At 39.7% G+C, this 24,987-nt stretch overlaps 1 protein-coding gene across 4 annotated transcripts in view; it reads right to left on the bottom strand.

Annotated features, from left to right (window-relative positions):
- Nucleotides 1–24,987, bottom strand: part of LOC122309761 (serine/threonine-protein kinase TOR-like) — a 63,427-nt gene that overhangs the window by 35,976 nt on the left and 2,464 nt on the right. For all 4 annotated transcript variants that reach the window (XR_006242514.1, XM_043123401.1, XM_043123404.1 and 1 more), the window contains exons 4-15: nucleotides 23,020–23,192; nucleotides 20,098–20,196; nucleotides 14,083–14,242; nucleotides 13,784–13,927; nucleotides 13,459–13,628; nucleotides 13,128–13,332; nucleotides 12,856–13,050; nucleotides 12,265–12,417; nucleotides 9,089–9,210; nucleotides 8,842–8,941; nucleotides 8,633–8,728; nucleotides 6,846–6,976 (exon numbers count right to left, since the gene is read on the bottom strand). Coding sequence is in view for 3 of the 4 variants with exons in the window: in XM_043123401.1 (XP_042979335.1) it covers nucleotides 6,846–6,976; nucleotides 8,633–8,728; nucleotides 8,842–8,941; nucleotides 9,089–9,210; nucleotides 12,265–12,417; nucleotides 12,856–13,050; nucleotides 13,128–13,332; nucleotides 13,459–13,628; nucleotides 13,784–13,927; nucleotides 14,083–14,242; nucleotides 20,098–20,196; nucleotides 23,020–23,192 (1,748 nt within the window). In the remaining variant the exon portion in view is untranslated. The remainder of the gene's footprint in view (nucleotides 1–6,845; nucleotides 6,977–8,632; nucleotides 8,729–8,841; nucleotides 8,942–9,088; nucleotides 9,211–12,264; nucleotides 12,418–12,855; nucleotides 13,051–13,127; nucleotides 13,333–13,458; nucleotides 13,629–13,783; nucleotides 13,928–14,082; nucleotides 14,243–20,097; nucleotides 20,197–23,019; nucleotides 23,193–24,987) is intronic.

The following is a 24,987-nucleotide window of genomic DNA, read 5'->3' on the forward strand; positions in this document are numbered from 1 at the left end:
TGTGTGTCAGTTTTGATAGTTTAAGGCGAAAACCACAAAACCCTATGTAGTTTGAGGGTACAAAGGGTACTTTTTTCCAATATTTTAAAAGCTTTTTCAACCCAATTTACCAAGCAACTTTTCATCCTATCTAATCCTTTTTAAAAAATAATTCAGTAACAGTGGGTTCCGTGTTGAGTTTTTCTCTCCGTACTGCATGCATGCACACACCCTTCTCTCCGGCGCCCCTCACCGGAGTTGATCTTCCTCTTTTCCTCTGACTTCCATTTCCTCCTTCCTCAAATTTCTTTCTCTTCTTCTTTTACTTCTTTCCTGTTTATGATGGATGGGGCTAGGCGTTTTCCGATTGAATCAAAAACTTTCTTCTTCGCAAAGGTGGGTGCCTACCTCTTTCGCATTACCGAAAGAAACAGACGTATGGCCTTATTTTTACTCATTAACGGGACGTCAGCTGCATGGGTGGTCAGAATGGTAATGGAGGCCACTGTTTCTCGTCGGCGAGAAGGTTTCTTCAGAAAGTTAAGGTTAGGCAGCGGGGTTCTCATTCTGCAACTCCTCAAAAACTCAAGGGGATGTTATCTCTTGTTGGAAGAATTTAACAATGATAGAAGAAAGGGCTCACTGATCATACCCGAGGGAGATAAGGGCTGTGGATGGGAGGGTTTTGCTTATCACCTTGAGAAGGTGGCAGAGTCTACGGTGGCCGAGTCCTCAAAACACCAGAAGGTGGTGGGGCACCTGGAGGGTGGGTCGCGTAAGTGAAGGACCGCTGGTCCAAACCTGGAACCAAGCACTTCAGCAACCTATGCATCGGTCTTGGCTGGCTCCTCGCCAAAATGTGGACATTCCCCTTACCCAGCGGTTGCTGGGGGGTCTTCTGATGAGTGCACAAACCTGGGGGATGTAGAAGGAATTTTATGGGTTGTCAGAGCTCAACTTTCAGGGGTCTTAGAAGAGGTTTCCTTCTTGGTGAAAAAAGTGGACCTGGGTTTGAGCATGGTGATGGGACACGGTAGGGTGGTTGAGCTGGGCAGAAAGCATGGTGCTGAAAAGGACTTGTAGGAAATATCGGGAAGATCAGTGAATATAGAGGAGACCGTAGGACAGAGGGAACCTGTCTGCCCTCTATATCGAGCCTCAAGGCCCCGTTTGCAGGCTGCAAGCCCTAGCTAGGGGTCACAAGGCCTAGCCCACGGAGCCTTACACGTGGGCGGTCTAGTTCCAACTGAGGCAGGCCTTGCCTGTCCTCAGCCTCGGGCCGAAAGGCCTCTTGCACAGGCCATAAGCCCACAAGGCTCAGTAAGGCCCTCCATCGAAGCCCAGCTCGTGGGCGGGTCAGCTGCTATTGAGGCAGGCCCTGCCTGCCTCAGCCTCGAGCCTTTGGACCCCTTCCACAGGCCGCAAGCCCAAAGGGCCTAGACAGGCGGGTCGGCCCCTCTCAGGCACCCAAAATAGCCGTTGACCCGGTTCTCTCAAACGGGTCGGCTGCTTTTCACTCGATCAACGCTCCCCCACCGGCGGCATCTCAGGCCGACCACCCACAGTCGCAAAACATCTCGCCAGCCACCGGCGAACCTTCCGACGTGGGTACGGAGCTTCATTCTCCACTGTTTTCAATGGAAAACACGCACGGGTTGAACATGGATAACGCCTCTCAGGCTACCACCACCTCACGGCCGACGGGCCAACGGCCAACGACGAAGCCATACGTGGCACTCCAGAGCAGTTTCAGATCGTGGCAAGCAGATCCAAAGGGGCGGGGCCTTCGTCCACGCCTGGTCTTGACACGGGAGCAGTTCCCGAAACCCATTTCCTCTCTTTAGGTCTCTCTGAGACCTTGTCCAGGGTGTTGTGTACGGTGGAAGATGAGGTGGACGCCTCTTCTTTGGAAGGGGGGTCTTCAAACATAGGATCCGAGGAACTACAGCTAGTGTGCAAGGAGTTAGGGGCTGGCTTTTTGTCCACTGTACCAGATGAATCCGAGGAACTACCTAGCCCACTTTGCTCTTTGCCACCAGAAGATTCTTCATCCGATTTACAATCGGATTGGGTCATCAAGAAGGTGAACGACATGCGGCATTGCTTGGGTATATCCTGCGAAGGCTTTGAGGATCAGTTGCAAGCTTTACTCATCGCCATAAGCGCGGGTCAGCCTTCTTTGACTAAATCTATTGTTAAGAAAGACATAGAACTTAAAAGATTGGCCTGTTCCATAAACTATGATGCAAGGGAGGGCAGCACATGTAGGGGAAGACTTAAAGATAGGGTGAATCTTGGTTATCCATGAAGCCAAAGATTCTAGCCTGGAATGTTCGGGGCTTAAATGACCCGAAAAAACATCTCACAATCAAGAACCTTTTACGGGAATGGAAGGCGGATGTTATTTGTTTTCAGGAAACGAAACTAAAACATATTGATAGAAGCATTAGAAGCTTGTGGCATTGTTCGTATGCGGGATGGACCACTCTCGCCTCTAAGGGTGCTTCAGGGGGAATTCTGGTGTTGTGGGACAAAAGAGCACTTAATCTCGTAGATGAATATGTTGGGGAATTCTCAATAGCTTGCTCTTTCTCTAATGTGGATGATGGATTTTGTTGGGGTTTTGCAGGTGTTTACAGGCCTAACTTTGATAGTAGCAGAAAATTTCTTTGGGACGAGATAGTTGGCCTTTGCAGTTGGTGGGATATACCGTGGTGTATAAGGGGTGATTTCAACATCACTCGGTTTCCAAGTGAGCGATCAGGGGTTCCCAGCTCGGATACAGCCATGGTGGATTTCTCCACGCTCTTGTTTGATCTAGACTTGGTGGATCTTCCCTTGGCAAGGGGAGATTTTACCTGGACAAATGGAAGGGCATGGTCGCGTTTAGACAGATTCGTCGTTTCTTCTTCTTGGGAAGCCCACTTTCCCACTCTTTGTCAAAAACGGCTCCCCCGCCTTTGCTCAGATCATTTTCCCATTCTCCTAGACTGTGGGGGTATTCAAGAAGGACGCCGCTATTTTAAGTTCGAGAACATGTGGTTGAAGGCGGATGGGTTCGTTGAGAAAGTTAGCGCGTGGTGGGCATCTTACCAGTTCACAGGCACTCCTAGCTTTATACTTGCTGGGAAACTAAAAGTTTTGAAAAATGACCTAAGAAAATAGAATCTGGAAGTCTTCGGGAACATCAATGACCAGCGGAACAAACTCTTCATGGAACTACAACTTTTTGATGAAAAAGAAGTAGAAAGGAGTTTATCAGATGATGATAGGGCAAGAAAATTGACTGTTGTTGCTGAACTGGAAAAAGTTACTGCTATGGAGGAGATTATGTGGAGACAAAAATCACGGGCCCTTTGGTTGAAGGAAGGGGATAGGAACACAAAATTTTTTCATAGAGTTGCAAATTCTCATCGAAGAAATAATGCTATAGAGGTCCTCCATGCGGATGGCGGAGTCTTACTGGGTAGAGACGTCATCAAGGAGCATATTGTCCAGTACTATGAGAAGCTATTGACAGAGCAATACACTTGGAGGCCCAAGGTCGACGAACTAGCATTCGATACCATTGACCACTCAAGTGCAGCTTGTTTGGAGAGGCCTTTTGATGAAAGCAAGGTTCTTGGAGTGCTAAAAGGTATGAATAAAGATAAAGCTCCAGGACCTGATGGTTTTTCTATGGCTTTCTTTTATACTTGTTGGGACATTGTTAAAGAGGATCTTATGAAGGTCTTTATTGAATTTCATTCCCTCACGAAATTCGAGAAAAGCCTCAATGCCTCTTTCATCGCCCTCATTCCCAAGAGGGTAAGGTCAGTGGAAGTGAATGATTTCCGTCCCATAAGTTTGATAAGTGGGGTCTACAAAATCATTTCCAAAGTTTTAGCGAAGCGGCTGAGTGAAGTCTTGGGGAAGATCATCTTGAAGTCCCAAAACGCTTTTGTGAAGGGAAGGCAAATTCTTGATTCAGCCCTTATCGCCAATGAGTGCCTAGAGAGTAGAATCCGATCCGGCATTCTAGGTATCTTATGTAAACTAGACATGGAAAAGGCTTTTGATCATGTGCATTGGGATTTTTTGTTGTATATCCTTGGTAGGCACGACTTTGGGGCACGATGGTGTCAGTGGATAAAGCACTGTATCACAACAGCCAGATTTTCTGTTTTGGTCAATGGTACACCTGAAGGCTTCTTCAACAGTTCTCGGGGTTTGAGACAAGGGGATCCTCTCTCCCCGCTTTTATTTATTCTAGTCATAGATGTGCTAAGTAGAATGCTGTGAAGGGCGGTGGAAAGGGGCTTTCTCTCTGGTTTCACGGTGGGTGGTTCCACACATGCCAGCTTGACAGTTTCCTACCTCCTCTTCGCTGACGATACTTTGATTTTCTGTGACCCAGATCAGGAACAGTTCCGCTCTTTACGTGCACTTCTCCTATGTTTTGAAGCTATATCAGGCCTTAAGGTGAATTTATCCAAGTCGGAAGTAGTCCCCGTGGGCTCAGTCAACAAACTAAGTACGGTGGCAACCATCCTAGGTTGCAAGGTTTCATCCTTGCCTATGAAGTATCTTGGACTCCCTTTGGGGGCCCCTCATAATCTAAGACAGTGTGGGAAGGGATTATTGAGAAGATTGAAGGAAAACTGGCAGGGTGAAAGAGAATCTACTTGTCAAAGGGGGGGAGAATCACACTTATAAAAAGTACGTTATCTAACCTTCCAACGTACTTTCTCTTTTTATTCCCTGTGCCAGCAGGAGTGGCGAATAGACTGGAGAAGATTTTTCGGGACTTCTTATGGGGAGGTTTAGAGGACACAAAGAAATTCCATTTGATCAAATGGAATAAAGTATGCACTCCTCTGTCTTGCGGTGGCTTGGGCATAAGGAATTTGAGAACCTTCAATAAGGCTCTCCTGAGTAAGTGGTTATGGCGGTATCATCTTGAGAGAGAGACTCTATGGAAGAATATCTTAGAATGCAAATATGGAAGTGTGTGGGGTGGCTAGTGCACAAAGGAAGTAAGAGGAGCTTATGGTGTGGGAGTATGTAAACTTATTCGGAACGGATGGGATGACTTTCGTGGTCATTGCAAGTTTGTGGTGGGAAGGGGCACACAAATTAGATTTTGGCATGATATTTGGTGCGGTGATGTCGCTCTAAAAAAGGCTTTCCCTTCCATCTATAGGATAGCGTTTGATCAGAATTCTTCAGTGGCTGACAATATGTGCCCTACAGCTGATTCCATACTTTGGTCTGTGAGATTCTCTAGAGCAGCACAGGATTGGGAGTTAGGTGCCATCACTGACTTCTATAGCGCATTACATGACTTGAAGATTAGGGCTGGAGGGGAAGACAGACTATTATGGACGTGCACAGGGAATAAGAAATTTTCAGTCCATTCGTACTATAAGGCCTTATTAAATCACCCACCAAATGCCTTCCCCTGGAAGAACATTTGGAGAAGCAAAGTTCCCCTCAAGGTTGCTTTCTTTGGGTGGGTGGCGTCTCATGGTAAAATACTAACGGTGGACAAGCTAAGGAAACGTGGACTGTTCATAATGGATTGGTGTTTCATGTGCAAACACAATGTTGAATCAGTGGACCACCTCCTCCTTCATTGCGACGCAGTTAAAGTTTTGTGGGATGAGATCCTCTCAAGGCTGGGCATTGCTTGGGTCATGCCACAAAGGGTGATCGATTTACTGTCTTGTTGGCAAAGGCTAAGAGGGAATCGACAGATTGTAACTGTATGGAAGATGGTACCTTTATGCTTAATGTGGTGCACGTGGACCGAAAGAAATGGCTGCTGTTTTGAAAATAAGGAACGCTCTCCGGATGCTTTTCGAGCTTTTTCTTTCACACTATACTCCTTTGGGCATCTACTATTGTTTTGACTAGAACGAGTCTACATGACTTTTATGCTACTATCCGTAGCACTTAGATTGTAACTAGGCTCTTTCTTGTATACTCTCTGTGTACTCGGGCTTGGCCTATTTACGTGGATCAATAAAATTTATTTACTTATCAAAAAAATCCTTTTTAAAAAACGTCTCCAAAACAATTGTTGGCTCTATGTTATCAAAAATCGTTGTGAAAACCTTCATGAGCCATTCCCTAATATAGCCAAATATTTCTCCCACCAACAAACCTGCCTCTTACAATCCCCACTCATAATTTTTCTCTATGTAGCTTGTGGGCACCCATGAGATGCAATTCATAAATGAGATTGCCAATAGATGAGAGAGAGAGAGAGAGAGAGAGAGAGAGAGAGAGAGAGATCAATTAGCCTTCTCCACTATGTATACTGGGGGCCCATTTGTCCACAATGGTGTCTTTTTAGTGAGAGGAATGAAATAAGCTTTAGGTTAGGTTTGGATAGTGAGTTGAGATGAGATGAGTTAAGTTGAAAGTTGAATAGAATAATGTTAAAATATTATTTTTTTAATATTATTATTTTTTTAGGATTTGAAAATGTTGAATTGTTTATTGTATTTTATGTGGAGATTTGTGAAAGTTATAATGATGAGATGAGATGGGTTGAGAGTATTTCTCAATCCAAACTGAGCCTTAAAGATCGCAATTGGTTAATGGATAAGCTTCGAGTTTTCTTTTTCAACACTTTACTCCATTGGTTGATTCTATTAGACTTCAATGATCTCAATATTCATGAATTCTGTGTACTTAGGCTATGCCTAGTACTCATCAATAAAATTCTTATTTACAGATAAAACAAAACGGGGTGAATCACAATTCCCAAAAGCTTAGGCAGATAAGAGACAAATTTAATCATCTAGTTCACATTCCAACAACAAAAAAAAAGAAGAAAATACTTGTTCCAAAGGGAATAAGCTTGGGAAACATGTCAATACCCAGTGCTCTGCACAACTTGACCAAGAGTAGTAACAGCCACTTCACGTTTCATAATAGCTGCTCCATCCAATAAAGCTTCAACAATTAAAGGCATAAGTTCGGGAATGTATCGTCTCATGGTGTAACCACCCTATACAAAAATCACAACCCAAAACATGTTAAAGATGAATATATAAGTATGTAAATATATATGAAGGCAAAAAGAAAACAGATTGCCATTATTCAAGAGGCAATTGGATAATACGCCACAACCTTATGAACCCTAATTATCATTATGCCATAACAAGCAAAAACAAGAAGGATGTTAGAAAAAAAAGTGACAAATAAGCAACCAAGGGCGATCCTGAATATTAACACTCTCGAATAAATGTGACATCTAACAGCCGTAATGTGACTGATTCCTTGGTCAAAATATTAACTTCCACATTTGCACATATCAAGCATTAAAAAGGACTCCACTACACCTTTGATATTCTCATATGCTAAAGTATGAAAAGAGAAAAATGGTTCACAGAACCAACTAAGAGAATGCCAACAATTTAAATCACTAAACACCACCCACCTTAAAGTGAATGCTTCTGTCTAATCATAGAAAACAAATGGTGGAAAATTGTCAGCATTACCAAAAGAAACCCATGGTCAACAGATAATTCAACTCATATGAATAACTAAGCATTTCCTAGCACACTCTTTTGAAGCAACCTATTGTTTAAACATCCTGAGACCATTGGCATCAGAATCTGACAAAAGCATGAGTTGATTATTATAGTGCAGAGTTTCATGTGCCAGAATGCTTTTGCATGTCAAATTTAATGTACAAAAACTAAAATCACATAGTAAATACCAAAGTCCACAATGAGGTATACAGAGATCAGGATGATGTTTTAAGAACCAGACAAGCCATTCAACCAGTTGAGCTTTGACAGAGATCATTGGTTGGGTTGGCCCTTTAAAACTGTTCTGACAGTTGCATCAGATTAACAGGATTGAACTGGTCAGTTTTTTGGCTGAACGGTAAGAGTTGTGATTTTATAAAACCAATTAATTTCTTGAAAAGGTAAAATATTCAAAACTTTTATGTTGTCCCAAATGCTCAACAAATCTTACACATTATGAATTCAGATATTAAATTTGTATAACTTTGTACTACAGATAATTTAGTTGATACTATTACGAAATTTAAAATTGTACTTGAATAATAAAATAGTCTATGAAATCAGCTGTGGAATCAATGATTGGGGTAATTGAACCGGTTCTTTTCTCACTCACTTAATGTCAAAAGGCCTGAATACCTTTTTCCCTTGGGTTTCTTTCATTATTTATAGAGAGTTACATATCTGTTGCTAAGTATATCGGCACTAATTGCCGCCAAATTTTCTGTACATGTAAAGTATTTCCCACGTTATCTACAGCCTAATTGTCTGCTATATACAGTCTAGATATATATATATTTTTTTTTGATAAATTATATACAGTCTAGATATATATATATATATACCTAAATTATCCTCGTAACACTTAATGTTCCAAAAAATACTGAAAAAAAACACAAAATAAAATTATGTAAAGTTTTTAGAACAAAATTTGTATTAGACATGTAACAAAAGTATAAAGCAAGTTGTCTTCTTATGTATCAAAAATAATAATAAAGCAAGTTGTCTTCTACATCAAGTTTGTGAAGGCGTGTTCCTAGTGCACCAAACAAGTGTCAGTAAAATGCTATATACTAAAAGATATTCGAACTTAACACAACTAGAAAAACTAGAAAAAATGGAATATCACCCACCACTCTAGTAAGATCCCCAACAGTTACAAGAACTCCACTTATAATGCCATGATTCGCATTGACCCCAGTGCCATCATTTAGCCTTGCCACCAGTGCCTGACCAAACAAAGCCTATTTACTAAGAGATGGGATCCAAAAACTTAAAAAAAAAAAAAAAAAAAAAAAAAAAGTCTCAATAAATGTCATAATCACCGCATGACTTATTAAACCTTGTGTATCGGAGCAATGTATGGAAGAATTAGCCGTTCACAATTCCGTATCAGACAGCCTAGTAACTTCGCACTTTCTTCCTTGCATTTGCTATCGGCACTGGTACACATGACAAGAGAAGTCAACAACTGACTACTTGAGTCCTTCCAACCTTGATATATTTAAAAGAAAGAAGAAGAAGAAGAAGAACAATCTCGTTCTTGCATACATGAAAGATATCAAATAACAGGAATTCATTCACATCACCTGTGCTCCAGATACGTTAATAACTGTATGAGATGGCGACGAAGCGCTGGAAGTACATATGCAGGATTTTTTTCTGATAACCTTCCAGCCAAAGAAATTGCATATTCTCGAACATCAAAATCCTGCAACAAAAATGAAGCTCCAAGATTGGACCATAGAACACACTATTTCAGATTACTCTCCTCTAGCAATATGAAAATACCCTTTACAAGGGGGAAAGAGAAAAATAAGGATATACAACATTTGTTTACAAAGAAAAACAACTCAGTTAGTGGCTCACTTTAGGTTATTGCAAACTCAGACAAAACAATCACAAACTGGGGTAAGATCCATGTATCCTTTCATCACACTCCATCTAAGACTGTCTCCAGTTACCTTTCAGATGGTCAGTGTCTTTCCTTAAAACTCATAATACAAATGCTCACGTAAGGCTTAAAGAAATTCAGGTTTTGGGCATGACTCTGCTCAAACAATTCTCTGTTTTTGTTGCAAATATGGTCATCTTCCAATAATCATAGCAAGTTGCCAAATTCAAGCCATGAACCAAGGCATGAAGACAAAAACTTATCATTTTCAAGCAATGTAGGATATCATACAATACTAACTCTTATCACTTATCAGAATAGGGAATCACAATCTCCCCTTTTATATTCTCGATGTCCTTATCGGGCCAGTCCATCGTAAGTGGCACAGCTCAAGTTCCACATTTCTTATTGAGATGGACTCTTATACCATTTTTTTAACGCTCTAATGGAATGCCCAATCCGCATGGCTTATACTCCAAAAGGACTAGCCTATGATGCAATTAGAGCCTCATTAGAATATTATAAAGAGCAAGAACTCCTTCTTCCCAAGCAATGTGAGATCTCATACACCACACACCCTTATCAATTATCAGAATAGGGTATCACACTATTGCAATATGAGAGTTGCCCCGGATGCCTCGCCAAGAAGTTAGGAGGTCAATTATCATTTTCGGCATAACCCAAGCTAATCCCATCCAAGCAAAAAAGTCATTCCACAAGGTTGTAGCAAACTCACAATGAAGTAATAGATGATATACGGACTCTCCACTCTTTTTGCACATACAACTCCAATCCTTAACAATTACCATCAAAGTGGACATCAAGGCATGGGGTCTAGTAATGGAAGGGCAACCTATAGACTGGATTAGTATTCCTAGGTATTATATCTGGTGTAGAATTAATGTCATTGGATATTGATAGGTAAGTAGAGCCACCAAAAGATAAAAAGGGCAACGTCAAGTAATTGTCGATAAAGTAATCTTGACTAGTTCTTTTAGAATGTGTGTCAAGTGGCTAGCATTTTCTGTAGGTCCTCAGCAGAGACAAGCTTCATGTTGTTGGTTGGGATAAAATTTGTTCTTTGATACCTTGTTGTGGTTTGGTCGTAACATGGGGATCTTCAATAAAGCACTCTTTAGGAAGTGGTTGTGAAGATATCACCAGGAAGGGGAGGCTTTGTGGAGAGTAGTTATAGACTCAAAATAAGGGAGTATTAGGGGGGTTGATGTTCTAATGAAGTCGGTGGACATATGGTGTGGGGTTGTGGAAAAATATTCGTTCCAGATGGTAGAGGTTCTCTAACATTTTCAGATTTGCGGTTGGAAGAGGTCATGGTATTTATTTTTGGAATGATCTTTGGTGTGGTGAAAGGGCTCTTAAGTTTGTTTTTCCCACTCTTTACAGGATTTCTAGTGACGAAGAGGTCGTGGTGGCTGACTTGGTGGTGTGTTCCAATGGCTCTATCCATTGGCATGTCAATTGTTTTAGAGCGGCTCAAGGTTGGGAACTAGGAACGTTTGCTGATTTGTTTGACTCATTGTATGCTATGTCTTTTGGTAATGGGATGAAGGATAGGATGGTTTGGACACATAGTGGGAGTAAAAGGTTTTTGGTGCGTTCTTATCATAAGGCCCTTTTGTGATTATCTAATGATCATTGCTTTCCCTGGAAGAGCGTATTGAATTCTAAGGTTCCTCTTCTTTACCTGGACTGCATCCCTTGGGAGAATCCTCACCAATGACAATTTGAGAAAACATGGTCTCATCATTATGGATTGATGCTTCTTGTGTAAGAAAAATGGGGAATCTGTGGATCATCTATTGTTACATTGTGCAGTGACTCAATTTTTGTGGAATGAGATCTTTAACTGGACCGGTGTGGCATGGGTTATGCCTGGAAGAGTTATGGATATTTTTTAAGTGCTGGACAGGTATTAGGGGCAATGTTCACATTGCTGCTGTGTGGAAACTGATCCCTCATTGTATTGTGTGGTATTTGTGGATAGAGAAATAGTAGGTGTTTTGAAGACTAGAAGTGTTCCTTGGATGAGCTGAAGAGATTCTTTTTTAATAAACTATTTCCTTGGGCTTCGGTCATTATTCGTAATGAGGACAACTTTTATAATTTGCTTCTATCCATCACTAGTGCTTAGTGGTATTTACGCATATTTTGTGTATACTCCGTATGTGCTTGGACTATACCTTATTCTATTAATAAAGTTTTACTTTTACTTAAAAAAGTGCAATGAGAATAGGATTCCAAATTATCAAGCCCCAAACGTGATAAAGGGCACAGTAGGAATGTCAAAGCATTCCTCTATCATTATGCTAGCTTTCAGGCGACAGCAAGTACATTGAGCGGTCAAGCTCTTTAATGGAAAAGCATCTCTAAAGGTGAAGCCTTGTGGAGTAATAATATTTTCCCATAAAAAATAATAACTGTGAATAGCAATTTAAAAGGACCACACACACGCATATATATAGAAACATGTGCTCCATATGCAGCAAAAAAACTCAGTCTGGTATCTTAAATGAAAGATTTTGGAATCTGCTTAAAGTAGGTGCATATCACTTTCAAACGAAGCATAGGCTTCAAAAGCAAAGAGTTCATTATCCTCTAAAATATATCCATTCATGCACCAGGGATATATATAAAAAACAATCAATCTATGAGATAATTAAGTACTGACGAGTCATAAAGAGAGCACAAAAGTAAATAAATCAACAGAAAAAAGTTCATTCATTAGTTAGACATTACTTCACCAGCAAAACTAAAAGAACTTAAGTATTAATATCGTTTGCATCGACTACAAAAATACTATACTCAGTTTAGAACATTTAATGCAAAGATTAAAATTATTAGAAAGTAAACCTCATCATTTAGAGCAGCAAAAAATGCACTCAGGCTATCAGCCTGCGCCAAAAAATCATCAAAATGTCTATTTCCATGAAGAGAGGAAAAGATAGAATGGCGAACAGTGACATCAGCATCCGCAACAGCTGCAATGAGAAGCTTTTCCACAAGCTGCAGAGAGCCCAATGGCAGTTAGCAAACAAGAATTTTTAAATGACAGTCAACATTACATGCACAAGAGCAAGGCCCAAAAGGGCATTAACAAACCCCTAATTTCATGCCCATAGAATCATTCATAGCCCACACCCAGATATACTTGAGAAATAGCCGGAAATAAATCTGAGTAAAGGTCCTCATACTACAAGTTTTCGTCCAAAAAACTTGTATGATTGCATGTACAAGCAGAACTCTAGAAGCGGCTCTTTCAATTGCTGAAGAAGAATATATTAATATAAATATTTAAAAATAGTGGCACACCTAATATAAGCTTGCCGGATGGATGGGGTTACTAACAACAAAAAACAAAAAAGAGTGCCAAGCTTTTACAGTAAATACCACTGGTTACGAGCTTTAAGTATATTAACACAAAAACAGAGTTTGGCATTTAACCTCCTCAACAAGACGCCGTCTCTTTCCTCCAGCTCGATTCAACCTGCTAGGACCAAATTGTGTACCTGCTATACCAGAAAAAGAATTTGCAACTAATCTGCAACAACAAAGGGCGGCATCTTTTCTTGTGGCTCCATCCTCGTCATCTAAATACACAACCACCGATTCTCTAGCAAACTCAAGAAGCTCATGACCCTAAAAAATACATTAACTTCTTAGTGAAATTAAAGTCCGATCAGCATCCAAGCTGTACCTAATAATTGCTAACGAACCTTGAAATTAAAACAAGCAAGAGTCTGCAAAGCAAGTGGCACTAGAGCTGAACCAGTCAGATCTGAAGCCTGCTGGGGGATATTCATCACATTTCCTCTCCCTATTCCAACAGCATGCCTCCCCTGAAGATAATGGGATTTTGAAAGAACCACGGAAATGCAACCAAGCAACCGATCTTGAATAGTAGGCAGCAAAGGTGGAATACTGTAATAGCAACCAATGAAAAGAAAAATTAAAATCCTTCCGAAGACTTCACAGCCAAAATTTATGTGAATGAAGGTTAATAAAATGGCTTACCTTTACTTATCAAAATAAAATAAAATGACTTACCTGACAGTTATTTGCTCAAGTGCTTCTACAAGTGTAGAGGAAAGACCAGCAGAAAACATAACATCCAAGAGACCACGAACATGGGGTTCCATCACTGGGCCCATTGCTTTTGAAATACTTCCAACACAAGCCAAAGCCTCAAGTGAGGGTTTACCTCTACGCGGAGCAATCTACAGAGAAAAAATTTGGCAACTGTCAGATATCAAGTTCAGTTTTAGATCGATATTGCTGAAACCAACAAAATCTCCAACTGCAAGTGAAATGCAACCAAAAGAAAACTACATGTTTGTGCATAACAATATTGTAAGAAAGGCGGGGCACATACTGCATCACGTAAGTGAGATGTAATTGTTGGCAAATAGTGGACAAGGTCCCCATCCAAAGCACCGGCCATCTCCCCAAGGGCAATGAATCCACTGGCACGTTCAGCTGGTATTCGCAGAACTGCAAGAATATGCTTCATGCATATCTGCAAGAAATTACAGCCTCTCTCACACACACATCCTTTGGATAATCATTCTAAACATAAATTTGAAACAAAAGAAACAGTGGTTAGGTGACACCACAACACTTCTCCTACCAGCTACAGGGGTTAGGTGTAAAACTGAAACAAAGAAAACAAACCGTCAAATAGTTTGTAACAAATCGATCGCGCAGGAAATGAGCAATGCGAGGTAGTAGCTGCGTAATGCTCAGGCGAACAAGCCGATCCCGATGCCCTAAGTATGTGACGACAATTTCAGCAACTTCTCTATACCTTGACATCATGAACTCACCAGTATTCCTGCCCACATGAATTTCAATTGTATATAAAGCCAGAAACTATAGCCAATTAAAGGATGACACTAAAAAAATGTACAGCCTGCCAAACGAAGAAGAGAGACAATAACATAATATATTTAGGATAATGATAGGCCTACTACCTTCTACCACTTATTTACTACTCTATAGTGCATTTGAAACTTCTTCTTTTTTTATTATTTTCTTTTAAGTATTTTTTAACATCAATCATTAAAAAAAATTTAAAAATATACAACTTCACTGATAATCGCTTCCTTAACCATTAAGTAAAAAAAATTAAAAAAATAAAGGAAGTAGTAAATAAGTGGTAGGGGGTAGTAAGCCTATCATTATCCATATATTTAACAATTTACAAATTTACTGTTTGGGCAAAAAAAAAAAAATTATAGGTAAAAGTAAGTTTTATTAATAAAAGCGGCATAGCCTAAGTACACTAGAGATATACAAAGAACATGCCAGGTTACAACTACGTACTAGTGAGAGTTACAAGCAAAGTATGGAGATTATCCGTGTTACAGATAATGGCTGAAGCCCAGGAAAGCAGTGTACTGTAGAAAAAACATTTCAGTTCAGCCATAGAGTGCTCCATATCTTCAAAACACCTCTTGTTTCTCTCCAACCACACACACCACATAATGCAGTGAGGTATCATTCTCCACACAGCAGCGATTTGAGCATTTCCTCAGATATCTTTCCAACAGCACATAAGATCCCGAACACTTCTAGGCATGACCCATGCCACCCCTATCCTATTAAAAACTTCATACCATAAACACTGGGCCACTTCACAGTGTAATAAGAGATGATCAACTGATTCCCCATCACACTTACACAAAATTATTACTGTTTGCAAAGTCTAAACAGATTTGTTTCCTTTGATGAGTAAAATTCATTATTACTATTATATGACTACCAATGCAGGACGCAGATCCACTATGATATAGATACACGATAGCTCTAACTGTTTTTTTTTTAGTATGTAAGAACAAGTTTTATTAGAAACGAATGTACAGGTGAAACCCATATACACAGGAAGTATACAAAATAAAACACCTAAGTACATTCTAGCAAACATAAAGCAACATCAGAAAATCATGAATGGAAGATCCATTAGTCACTAAAGCAGAAAACCAAAACAGCAAAGAGTGCACAAAGTTGCTCCAAAGTACGCTCCTTGTCGTTAAAACACCATTCATTCCTTTCCATCTAAATGCACCACATGAGACACAAAGGAACCATCTTCCAAGCCGCATCCACTTGAGTGCAACCATGAATCCCTTTCCAGCATGCTAGAAGATCAACCACTCTCAAAGGCATCACCCAAGCCAAGTTGGTTCTACCAAAAATGCCATCCCATAAAGCCCTTGCCACCTCACAATGCAAGAGTAAATGATCCACAGTAGCTCTTAATGTTAAACCCACTTTTCCCAGAAGCATGAGTTAATGAGAAGAGGTAAATTTAATATTATTAATTTTATTGATAGGTAAGAGATAAATTTAATTATTTAAATAATATTCTAATATTCCTCACATGTGGGCTAGACTTCTTCTTAATAAGTAAGCCCAACATGTAAAATATTTAATTAAATAGGGATGAAGCGTAGAGTCAGGGTTCGAACTCATGACCATTGCCCCAATATTATTTTAAAACATCACTTATCCCAAAAGCTTAAATTGATGGGAAGAGATAAATTTCATTATCTAAATCATATTATAATAATATTTTAATAAGCAATAGGAAGTTTTATGAAGACAAGTAAGCGGAATTATATAAGCAGAATTATATTATAATAATTAACCAAGCAGGAAGAACTTAGACGGTGTAGATTTGGTCGAATAGAGAAAAAAGATGCTAAATTTTAAGATGACTGACAAACAACAGATTTTATTTTTTTTGTAAGTAAAAACAATGGATTTAAGAACCTCCAAGAATAAAACCGAAGACCATAGCAAAGAGGGAAATAAAATTGAAGCTGGAATGATAGAAGATCAATTTCTAGGTTCAAAATGTGTCCCAGGAAGAATACATATCTTATATATTATTTAAGAGATAGGAAAAGGTTGCTTAAATTGACTCAAAAAGGATATTTATAATAGCCTGTAGTAAGCCTACGATCTCAGCCTTTCATTATGCCAATAATAGATCAATCCTAAACCTTCATTCCTAAACTTTTAATGGACCAACAATAAAATAAAAGAATAAGCTTATGCTAACAGGTGGGTCCAACGAAGTGGACTGATAAGTCCAGTTTTAGACTTTAGATGCTCCTGCATCAATTGATTCCCCATTCTTTCTACATATGCAACGCCAACCCATCACGATAATATTCCCTTTCCTTTTTTTTAATAAGTAAACGATTTTATTAAATAATGATAGGCATAGCCCAAGCCCACAAGAACATATACAAAGGTATGCTCTATCTATGTGGAATCTATAGAGACAAGTCAGTCATGCAAAATTGAGGCCATTAAAGTCTATAGCTATGGCCCATGTACATAAAGTTCTAAGAAAAAAAGCTCTTAATTCCTCTATTGAGCGCTCCTTGTCTTCAAACGTCCGTTCATTGCATTCCTACCGCAGCACCATAGAATACAGAAAGGGACCAATTTCCACACAGCTTTAATTTGTCGAATGCCTCTTAAATTTGTCCAACTGGCCAAAAGTGCATCCACAGTAGCAGGCATGACCCAAGCTAAGTCTAACCTGTTGAACACTTCATTCCACAATACTCTAGCCGTCTCACAGTATAGTAAGAGATGATCCACTGTCTCACCGGATTTCTTACACATGCAACACCAATCCACTATGATCACCTTTCATTTCCTCAAATTATCTGTTGTCATAATCTTACCCAAGGAAGTTGTCCAGTGAAAAATGCCGCTTAAAGAGGTGCCTTATGTCACCAAATCCTTCTCCATGAAAACTGTCTATTCGGCAAGTGTGCAAGAGACTTATAGAAAGAACGAACTGAGAATATACCTTTGCCTGTGGGTATCCATCACAACATATCAGCTTGCTGGTTGTTCGGTTTTGGGGAATATAATAGACTAAAAAAGTCCTTAAAGCTGCCCACTTCTCAATCTTGGGCCGCCCTACTGAAATTGATGTTCCATTGAGCTTGCTCCCCCAATATCACCATTAGATCAACAACTGAGGCTTCTTTTTCACAAGCAACCCGGAAAATAGATGGGAATAAGTCCTTTAGAGCACCATTTCCATACCATGAGTTGCTCCAAAATTTAATCCTAGACCCTCACCCAAAACAAATCGTGTGCTTCCAAACTCCCACTCCGTGAGCCCCACTCACCTCTCTAGTACACCAACCCCCCCCCCCCCCCCAAAAAAAAAAAAAAAAAAAACCTCCGCATTTGCACTCAATCACCACCTTCCATAGGGCGTCCGATTCCAGATTATATCTCCACAACCATTTTCCAAGTAATGCCCGACTAAAAATTCTCATATTTCTAATACCTTACCTACCAGAGGAAATTGGAGAGCATACATTGTCCCAACCAACTAGATGGAAATTGAATTCATCACCCACTCCACTCCACAAGAAATCACGCTGAAATTTCTCAATCTGGTGTGCCACACTTGCTGCAAGGACCACCTTTCGACAAATGCAGTCTCTTCCAACCTGCCAATCTTATTTCTATCTTCTCGATCACTATTTCCTATATTGGAATAGCTCTTGAGGCAGCCCCCAACGAAAGGCCAATGCAGTTCATAGGAAGAAAAGCAACCTTACATCCTAGCATGCTAGCCAGCTACATTATGTTGTTAGCCCATCCAACTGGCACCATTTCTGATTTGTCAAAATTCAAATTCAAACCGAACACAGCTTCAAAATAGAGTAAAATAGCCTTCAATGCCAAACCTGGTTTTGGTTTGCCTTACAGAAGATTAGTGTATCATTTGCGAACAACAAATGAGAAAAATTAATAGTACCCCTATTGGGGTCACCAACCACAAAACCATTATTAACCAGTGTCGAGATCAATTTGCCAAGCACCTCCATTACAATGACAAAGAAAAGTGGAGACAACGAGTCCCCTTGCCTTAAACCTCTGGTGCTTTTGAAAAAGCCAACTGGACTGCTGGTGATCAAAACTGAAAATTTTGCCAGTATACACCATCTGATCCACGACCTCCATTTCTCCCCAAATCCACACCTCCCAAGTAGGTACAATAAGAAGTCCCAATTAACGTGGTCATAGGCCTTCTCCATATCCAACTTGCAAAGCATCCTTTAATGCCAGCTTTTAATCTACTGTCCAAACATTCATTGGCAATGAGAACCACATCTAAGATTTGTCTACCCCTTACAAATGCATTTTGGGGTTTTGTAATAATCTTCCCCAAAACCGCCTCTAGGCGATTTGCAAGCACCTTGGAGGTTATCTTATATACCCCGTTCACAAGGCTAATTGGCCGTAACTCTTCCACCTCCGATGCCCCGACCTTCTTAGGTATCAATGCAATAAAAGTAGGCATTTAGGCTTTTCTCAAATTTTCCAGCCAAAAACAGTTCCTATAACACCTGCATTAGATCCTCCTCCACTACTTCCCAACATGTTTGAAAGAAGCCCATAGAAAAGCCATCAGGACTTGGTGCCTTGTTTTTAACCATTCTCCTTACCACATCATGAACCTCCTTCTCCTTAAAAGGCCTCTCCAACCAAGAGACATCATGCGACTCAATAGACTCAAAACCGAGGCCAAGCGTTGGTATCCATCCCTCTTGTTCTATAAGCAACTGTTCAAAAAAATCAACAACATGCTCGCGAATCACCTGACCTTCCGTACAATCCACACCATCAATTTTCAGCATCTCAATGGTATTGGTTCTCCTATGAGAGTTAGCAATTCTATGGAAGAACTTCGTGTTTCGACCCCATTCTATCAACCACAATGCTCTTGATTTTTGACACCATGAAATCTCCTCTAATAGGATAACCCTCTCTAAATCTAAGACCAATTATGTCTCTTCCTGGATAACTCTTTCGGGTAGAGGACCCAAACCTCTTGTATCTTCTCTAACTCCTAAATTTCCTCCACCTTGATTTTCTTTTATACCCTTATGTCACCGAAAGATTGAGTATTCCAAAGCTTGACGTCTTTTTTTAGCGCTTTTAGTTTGCCTACAAAGATGAAGCTAGGGGTACCGTGTATCTAATATGAAGACCACCACATATCGACAAAGCCACTATCGACAAAGCCTTCAGTTTTCAAGCACATATTTTCAAACTAAAGTGCTGACGCTCTCGTTGGATACCTCCACATATATTCCCTTTCCTTAAATCATCCCAAGTGAGAATCTTCCCTAAAGTGATTTTCCAAACAAAGAAAGCCACTCTCATAGGGGCCTTAATACACCAAATGCTTTTCCAAGGGAATGGGTTGCTTCCGTAGGAAGATAACATGTTAACATATGATCTCACTTCCAACACCCAAAGCTTTAAAGAGCCAAACGAAACCGTATAATATGATCTCCTTCTACATAGGCTACCCCACGTACATAACTGATGTTTTCCATTTAGCTACCATTATTCTACTAAACAGATGAGACTCACATGTAACATTATGACAGATGCTCGCATAAAACACATACAAACACATCCACGCTTTACGGCATCCAGTTTATTAGTCCATTTAAATTACATAAGCACAATATTAAGGATTACTAAATAAATTAAAATAATAGAATAACAAGAATATTGGTGTGCATCTCTAAATTATTATTTTCTATAGGTAATGTGCATCCCCACGTTCTAACTTATTAATGCTAGAAAATCATACTGCCATCAAGAAATACAAATTCAACTAACTAAACCAACCTCAAAAGCTCCCCAACAGCAAGTAAAGAACCATGTATACTGTGAACAGGAGCATTTTTAACCAATCCATTCTGTGTAGCCTCAAACATCCGATAATACCTGTCGACGACATGAGAAAGTAGAACATAATGTCCAGATAGGCATCAGAAGGGGGCGAAATCTTTTACATATCAAAAAAAGAAAAGAAAGGGGGGGGGGGGGGGCGAAAAGAAAGGAAAGCAAGGTAAGCACACAAGCGTGTGAAGAACAAGGTTGTCTCAACACCCATGGCCATGTACCAGATGGTGGAAATTTTGTAGTCAACCCAAGAGAAGATAAACAAACAATGCAGCATGTGCACTGACAACTTAAGTCAAGTAAACCATCACAATATCCCCTTCTCGCAATATCAAAACAAAGTTCATCCACTACACACTATCTGACCAAATCCAATTTTCTCTCTATATGTTCCTCAAAAAATTTGATTCATGTAGTTTCTTCCTTCATCTTGGCAGAATTGCCATATATGTAATTAAGCACAATTTTGCAAAGGAATTGCCCACTTGTTTTCAAATCTACAAATTATGACAATGCTGTATTTTTCTAAAGAGTTGGTTTGCTTAATGCAAGGAACAAAACTTTGTTTCAATATACTGTTTGGGTCAGTCCAAAGATAGACTCTTTGGAAATATTTAAGAAATATCATGGGAAGTTGGGAACAGAAAGAAAAATGAAGAATGCATTGAAAATATTATAGATGTATAAAAAAGTCCATTTGTATGTAAAAATAATTGTTTTTGCAGGGTGTGGTTGTTAGCGTGATATGCCCTGTGTTTCCTTATTTATCTTTAGACACTTGTATATATTTATTTACTTAGAATTTGTACAGAGGGCTAGTTTCCATACGTAGACAGATTTTATTTATTGTAATCTAGGCTTAATTCTAGCCGCGTATATTGCACTTTGGTGCCTTTATAATGACAAGAAATCCTCACAATGGAGGCATTCAATCCATTTGACATGGTATCAAGAGCAGGTTACTAGTTTTACGTTTTTTTTTCCTTCGGGTCTTTCTTTTTGGCTGTGGGTTCTGTGTGTTCTGGTGTTTCGGTCCTCTCTGTGTGATTTTTGGTGCAGTCTGGTCCTCCTTGGGTGATTTTCGGTGCAGTCTGGTTGTGGGTTACGGGTTTTCCTGTGGCGTTCAGCAGTCTTTTGCGTGGCTCTGGTTCCAGGCTTCTAGTCGGCACTTTCTGTTGCCCTTTCCGTTGCTGGTTTGTGTTTTTCTGCTGCCTCTTTCCATTTCGGCTTCGTGGGTTGGGTATCGGCAGCAGCACTTGTCATTTTTTTGGTCTCAGCAGCAGTTGTTTCTGGAGCTTTCGGCAGCTTCTTTATTTCTTTTGGATTGTCGGCAGTTTTTTGGTTGGTCAGGTATTATTTTTAATTCGGCGTGTGCTTATTTTTTACGGGTCTCATGTCTTCCGAGTCTTTTACCGTAAAATTTACGGGTAAAAATTATTCTGCATGGGAATTTCAATTCCGTTTATTTGTTATGGGAAAGGAGTTATGGGATCATATTGATGGGAGTAATCCGGCTCCTACTGAGCTTCTTAAATTAGCTCAGTGGCAGATCAAAGATGCTAGGGTGATGACATGGATTTTAGCATCGGTTGATCCTCTCATTGTTCTCAATTTGAGGCCTTATAAAACTGCTAAATCTATGTGGGAATATTTGAAAAAGGTATATAATCAGGACCATACGGCTCGACGGTCTCAGTTAGAGTATGAAATTGCCAGTTACACTCAGGGCAATCTCTCCATTCAGGATTTTTTTCTGGATTTAATAATCTTTGGGGAGAATTTACTGACATAATTTATGCCACGGTACCAGAAGAGTCTCTCTCTGTTGTGCAGGAAATTCATGAGCAAAGCAAGCGCGATCAATTTTTAATGAAGTTACGTCCTGAATTTGAGGTCACTCACTCTAATTTGATGAATGGTGCTCCTGTGCCGTCTTTGGATATTTGTTTTGGGGAATTACTTCGTGAGGAGAAGCGACTTGCCACCCAAGCTACTTATCAGCACGACACAATGATACCCACTGCTGTTACTTATGCTGCTCACGGAAAAGGCAAGGGACAAGACATGCGGACAGTTCAATGTTTCAGTTGCAAAGAATATGGACATATTGCTAATAATTGTGCACGGAAATCTTGCAACTACTGTAAGAAGCCTGGACAATTATCAAAGATTGTCCTACACGTCCCCAAAATCGCCAGGCTCATTCTTATCAAGCTACGGTGGGTTCCGCTTCTTCTACTCCTGTTAATGACTCATCTACTATTACTACTGAGAAGGTTCAGCAGATGATTCTTTCAGCTTTTTCAGCCTTAGGGCTGCAAGGTAACGGTTCCCTATCTCTCTCATGACTTGTTGATTCGGGTGCATCTAATCACATGACTTGTTGGTCAGCCTTAGTGCCCCAGAGAGAGAGAGAGAGAGAGAGAGCAATAATAATTTTTTTTTATCAGAAGCAATAATAATGACAATAACATAATAATGCCAAGGGCTGTTGGTATTCATTGCATTAGCCCCTCATCACGATAAAAAGCCTTGAGGTTCACATATAGGTCACAGGGTTGGGACGGAGAATTCATTCTACAGATACCAATTAGAAGGCATGGGATGTTCAACTTGGCTTGTGCATGTATGTCCAGACATCAATGATTAAAAAAAAAAAAAAACAAATAGACCATAAAAAATCTTCCACTGTAAGGACTTTGTACGTCACCCGGTCATTACCCTCAAGAGGTTCCAACATTCAATCCTTCATTAATCAAGGAATTGTTCTGGACACCCAAAAGTGTACTCAAAATCCCCCCCCCCCCCCCGCCCCCACAAAAGAAAAGAAAAAAAATTAAACTCCAAAAGTGGTTATGGACTAACCATTGCACACGCCAGCGTGTCTCACGCTTTTCAATAACTTTAAGGCAAGCCCGCAAAGCCTCCACAGCTCTCTCTCGAACAGCCAATGTTTGATCCCTTAGGGCAACCCAGATAGCATCAACAAATTCAGATACATGAACATTGAACACTGTTGAAGCGTTTTCAGCCATTTCCTACAATGAAAAGAAATATGAATCATAATCTCAATAGAAGAAAACTTAGTTAAAATCTAAACAATGATGTCCATAGCAATAAACATGGGCAAGTCAAATGGTCATTTTCAGTTAAGCCCAAGCCTTCTGAAAGCAATGCAAAACTATGAACTAGAATCCTTGGCTTGCTTACTTAAAGAGGGACATTCTATCAAGGTTTGTTAACAGTTAAGGCTGGATTTTGGAAGGCAATTTCTATGTATATAATATGGTTCACAGGAGAGAGGAATGTCCATACTTTTGAGGGGTTCAGATAACCATTAATGGAACTAAAGCTTTTGTTCTTAAGGTCTCTCTATGGTTGGACAGCAGCTACAAGGTAGTCGTTACTTTCTCATTTTATTTTATTTATAAGTAAGAAAAGATTTTATTGCCAAGAAATAGGCATAAGCCCAAGTACACAGAACGTATACAAAGGAAATACCTACTACTTTCCAAAAACGAAAGGAAAACTAAAACAGATTCTGGAAATTATCTTCTATTACAAAAACTTTAGCCCACAAACTCAAAGTACTATAGCCCACAAACATGATTCCTATTGCATCATGTGGTGTATATGGCAAGAGCGTAATGAACGGACTTTTGAGGACAAAGAGAGATCGACGGAGGAACTAAAAGCTTTCTTTCTCAAAACTCTTTGTACTTGGTCCATTGCCATTAACTTTAATGGTCAAGCCTTTCATGACTTTCTTGTATCTTTTGACCCTACTTAGATTCTTTGTAACACTCGGTTATGCCTATTCTTTTATTAATACAATTTGATTTACTTATCAAAAAAAAAAAAAATCCCTTAGTTCTCTCAATGAACATTGTTTGTCTCCGAAGCATCTTCCATGCCTTTCAAGCCATAGGCACAACATGAGACAAGAAGGGATCGTCTTCCAAACATGAATAGCATTCTTGCTACTCTTCAAACCCTTCCACCCTACCAATAAATCCACGACTTCCATGGGCATTACCCAAAGTAAACCAATCCGACTCAAAACCTCATTCCACAAGAACCTGGCCACTTCACAATGAAGAAAGAGATTATTAACAGATTCCCCATCCTTCTTGCACATGACACACCAATCAGCAATGTATATACCTCTCCTTCTAAGATTTCTAGTTGTCAACACTTTGTCCAAGTATACCACCCAACAGAAAAAAAGCAACCTTGGAATGAACTTTCACTTTCCATATGTTTTTTCAGGGAAATTCACAACTCCTAAGACTGGTTAATATTCTGTAAAAAGTGGAGATTGAGAACTTAGAATTTCCTGCAGGAATCCACAGCATGTTGTCCTCCCTACCTAGCATCAACTTTGAACTGGAAAGTCTTTCCAGAAAAGCCTTAACATCATCCACTTCCTAGTCATTAACATCCCCGATAAAGATAACATTCCACTTAATATTTTTTTTTGATGAATAGCTAACATTCCACTTAATATTATTGTCTAACATGTTGGTTTAGATGTTAGTTTTTATTTTTACTAGTTTCTCCTTGCATAAATCCTTTTATTAGTGTTATGCCTATTTTTTGTGCTTTTTTATGCAATTTATAACTTTAGAACAGGAAAACCTATGGCAACATGTTATATTGCATGAGATAATATCAACTGATCTTCTTTTGCTTAAATAAGAAACGATATGACATAATCGTAACGGCAAATCTCATGAATCAAAGTTCAATTCATGCCTTTATCAATAAAAGGGGATAAAAACAAATATCCACCTAATCTATTATCATATGCTACCCAAAACTGATCTAAAAAAA

The sequence above is a fragment of the Carya illinoinensis genome, chromosome 5 (genome assembly GCF_018687715.1).
Source record: "Carya illinoinensis cultivar Pawnee chromosome 5, C.illinoinensisPawnee_v1, whole genome shotgun sequence".
NCBI classification, from domain to species: Eukaryota; Viridiplantae; Streptophyta; class Magnoliopsida; order Fagales; family Juglandaceae; genus Carya; species Carya illinoinensis.